Source organism: Scaptodrosophila lebanonensis, unplaced genomic scaffold (assembly GCF_003285725.1).
Source record: "Scaptodrosophila lebanonensis strain 11010-0011.00,11010-0021.00 unplaced genomic scaffold, SlebRS2 tig00000053-arrow-pilon, whole genome shotgun sequence".
NCBI lineage: Eukaryota > Metazoa > Arthropoda > Insecta > Diptera > Drosophilidae > Scaptodrosophila > Scaptodrosophila lebanonensis.
Window position 1 is genome coordinate 9,718,783 of NW_022060548.1, and position 3,025 is coordinate 9,721,807.

Genomic DNA, 3,025 nt, shown 5'->3' on the forward strand with positions numbered 1-3,025 from the left:
GATTATAAATTAGCTATCCAAAACTAAATTGTGTACTCGGATCCAGTCAAAACTTAACAGCTTAACAGTATTAATGTTAATTGAGCTTTAAATGCTTAAAATGGATAAAAAGTATGAATATGAATATGATGCAGCCACGAAATATGTCAAAGACTTATTTAAGATAGAATTACATCGCATAAATATTTAAATTTTTTCGAATGTTGTGGGAAATAAAAATGCAGCATCGTTCAGTAAAATTTAAAATTTGTAAGCATGCCATTTTTTTACTTTCGCTTCCACTATTTACTCTTATACTAAAATTTTCAACAAAAAATAATAATTTGCTTCCTCCTAAAATTTTTGTATTAGCAAATTTTTGGTCCTTTGCAACTTTTGTATCTTTTGGCTCCCTATTTATTAGACAAATTTTAGGTAAAAGTTCTCTCAAATATGTCGGATGCTGAGATGCCCATGCCGCTGTTGGATGAGACTCCTCTGAATTGCAAGGACATAGATGACTTGGTCTTTACTCCGCGCACGAGCAGCGCCGACTTGCAGCTCAATGAGCAAATAAATGCGATCAGTGATCGGCCCATGCTGTCTACGCCTTTAGTGATGGTGAATCCATCGACGACGTGTGCAAACAGTCCGGAGGCGAATGCCACTGATGTGGAAGATTCATCGGATCTGTCGTTCTCCTCATCGTTTGCGTCCTGCAATTCTTGCATTAATTTGAGGCGCGCTCTGTTGCAACGCAATCAACGGTCCTCCAATCAGAGTGTGGACAGCAATTTCGACAATATGCAATCGGCGATGAGCTCGATTACAGTGCAGCTGAACGAGGATCATGTGGGCGATAGTCCTGATGATGAGGGCAGCAAAGACGACAATGAGAATGACGATGCCGAGGTCAATGGCTGTGGCGATTGCCACGGCAATGAGGCGCACATTGTGCTCGAGCGGAAAATCATTCAAATGACAGATGATGAAGCGGCCAGCGAGGATGCTATGGACATGGAGGAGATCTACACAAAATTTAAGGCTTGCTTTACACCCCAAGCAATCGATTTGGCCTTTCAGTACTTCGAGCAGTTCGACTTCGATGGCGACGGCTTCATTGTGCTCAACGAGCTGAAGCTAATGCTCGAGAAGCTCTCAGTGCCGCAAACCCATTTGGCCGCCAAGCGAATCATGAACAAGATTGCGGGCGAGCACGAGGAATATCTATCCTTTTGCCAATTTCTACTCATCTATGCCGAGGTGCGTAATCTGCCTACGCAGGACATTCGCAGCAAGCTGGACCATGAATACACGGAGAAGTTGGCCCATTCCGTGGCCGTCGATGTCTCGGCGGTGGGAGTGAGCGGTGCCAAGCGTTTCTTTGAGGCCAAGATCGAGCAGCAGCATCAACAGGAGCGGCAACACAGTCGCATACTGTTGGCCAAGCAGCGAAAGGCGCAAGAAACCGAAATGGATCGCTTGAAGCGCGAACAGTTCGACTTGGTGGCCGCAAAATTCAAGAAACGCCAATCCGCTGACAGCCAGTGAGCCGAAAAATGTTTCTCATATACTATATATTACCCCAAAATTGTTTCTTTACGTAGCCCACAAAAAATTGTTACAAAAAATTAAATGTTTACCTTCAGTAATGTGTTTTCCTTCCATCTGCAGCATAAATCATTATTGTTGCCAATAAGAAGGCAACAACTTGGCCGTAAGTGACCAATCAAATGTAATCGCGCCACCATTGCAGTTTTAAGCGGCGCTACAAAAACTTAAATTTACAAAACTCCAGATGGGCCCTCACTCCCTGCGTGCCTGCTCATTACCGCTGCCTATCTCGCAGTGTGTTTCACTGCCGGCCTTTATTGTTTCTTTTCTTTGGTTGGCCGTTTGGCAGCAAACTTTGCCCCTTTTTTAAGTGAAATGTGCGCTACACACGCCAACTGATGGAGGCCAAGTTGCCTGTCCGAGCTAACCGGATGTTGCCCTCGCAAACATTTTAATACGCTCACCCCAAATGGGTTACATCGAATTGCTTATGCCAGTTGAAAGGTACGGATGGTTGCTAGAAAGGGCCTTTAAATACTCCTCTATTTAGAACATTTAGATCAATTTCATTGCGATTCAAAAATGGGTTTCATTATGAAAAATAAAGTTAAATACAACTACACATCAGATGTCTTTAGAATAGGTAATCCCAAGTAGCAGATAAATACATTTCAGATGCTTACACGTTAGATGTGTAGAGGTCAGATCATCAGATTGTCACGCGTCAGATGGCTAGAAGTCCTACTTTAACCATGTCAGATGCTTACAACCTACATATCTGCACGTCAGATTTCCAGGCATCAGATGTCTGCATCTCAGATAACTGCTATACAAATGTAGTTACGCGTCAGATTTTTAACGACCAGATATTAAACATCAGATGTTTTTCATGTCAGATATTTAAAGATCAGTTGGAAATATACGTCAGATTTCTATGCATCATATAAACACTTGTTATGGGTCTACATTTCACATATTTACGCGTCAAATGGCTGCACATAAGATTTGTACACACCTTATATTATTATACAATTCAAAAATAAAATAATAATAATCGTAGAGTAAAAAGCTCTCGACTTGCCATTTGATATTATAAAATTGGTATATATTGTGGCAATTTTTTCGTATTGCCTTTTGCTTAGCCCGACAATATAAAAACCACAGCTAAAATATTTTCGTGCAAATAATTTGCGCGCTTAACTACGTTAAGTATTTCAATGAGAGTTGGAGAGCTGGGGAGGAAACATTTACCAGTCCGCCCACTTGCCCATGAGCGGGCCCGCCATATAATTATGCTGCCATTAACCCAAGCAACTACACCAACAACTAAAATTAGGAACAAATTTTGCTACCGTTTCACTGAACTCTCGGCCTCAGTTCCAGTTTCAGTTTCAGTCTCAGTCTCAACCTCAACGCAATGGCCATTACTTGGCACGCCATATACAAATTATAATGAAAATCCGGCTATTGCCTTGTACGTACAACGTTGCGT

At 41.9% G+C, this 3,025-nt stretch overlaps 1 protein-coding gene across 1 annotated transcript; it reads left to right on the forward strand.

Annotated features, from left to right (window-relative positions):
- The first annotated feature begins 278 nt into the window (after positions 1-278).
- On the forward strand, positions 279-1,627 carry LOC115624118 (EF-hand domain-containing protein D2 homolog). The gene has a single exon (XM_030518713.1). It carries the CDS (start codon positions 433-435, stop codon positions 1,528-1,530), a length of 1,098 nt encoding a protein of 365 aa, XP_030374573.1. The 5' UTR covers positions 279-432; the 3' UTR covers positions 1,531-1,627.
- Positions 1,628-3,025: the final 1,398 nt, after the last annotated feature.

What these genes read in the sequence shown, in the direction of transcription:
- LOC115624118 (XM_030518713.1), top strand. Translation starts at nt 433, where the DNA reads ATGTCGGATGCTGAGATGCCCATGCCGCTGTTGGATGAGACTCCTCTG.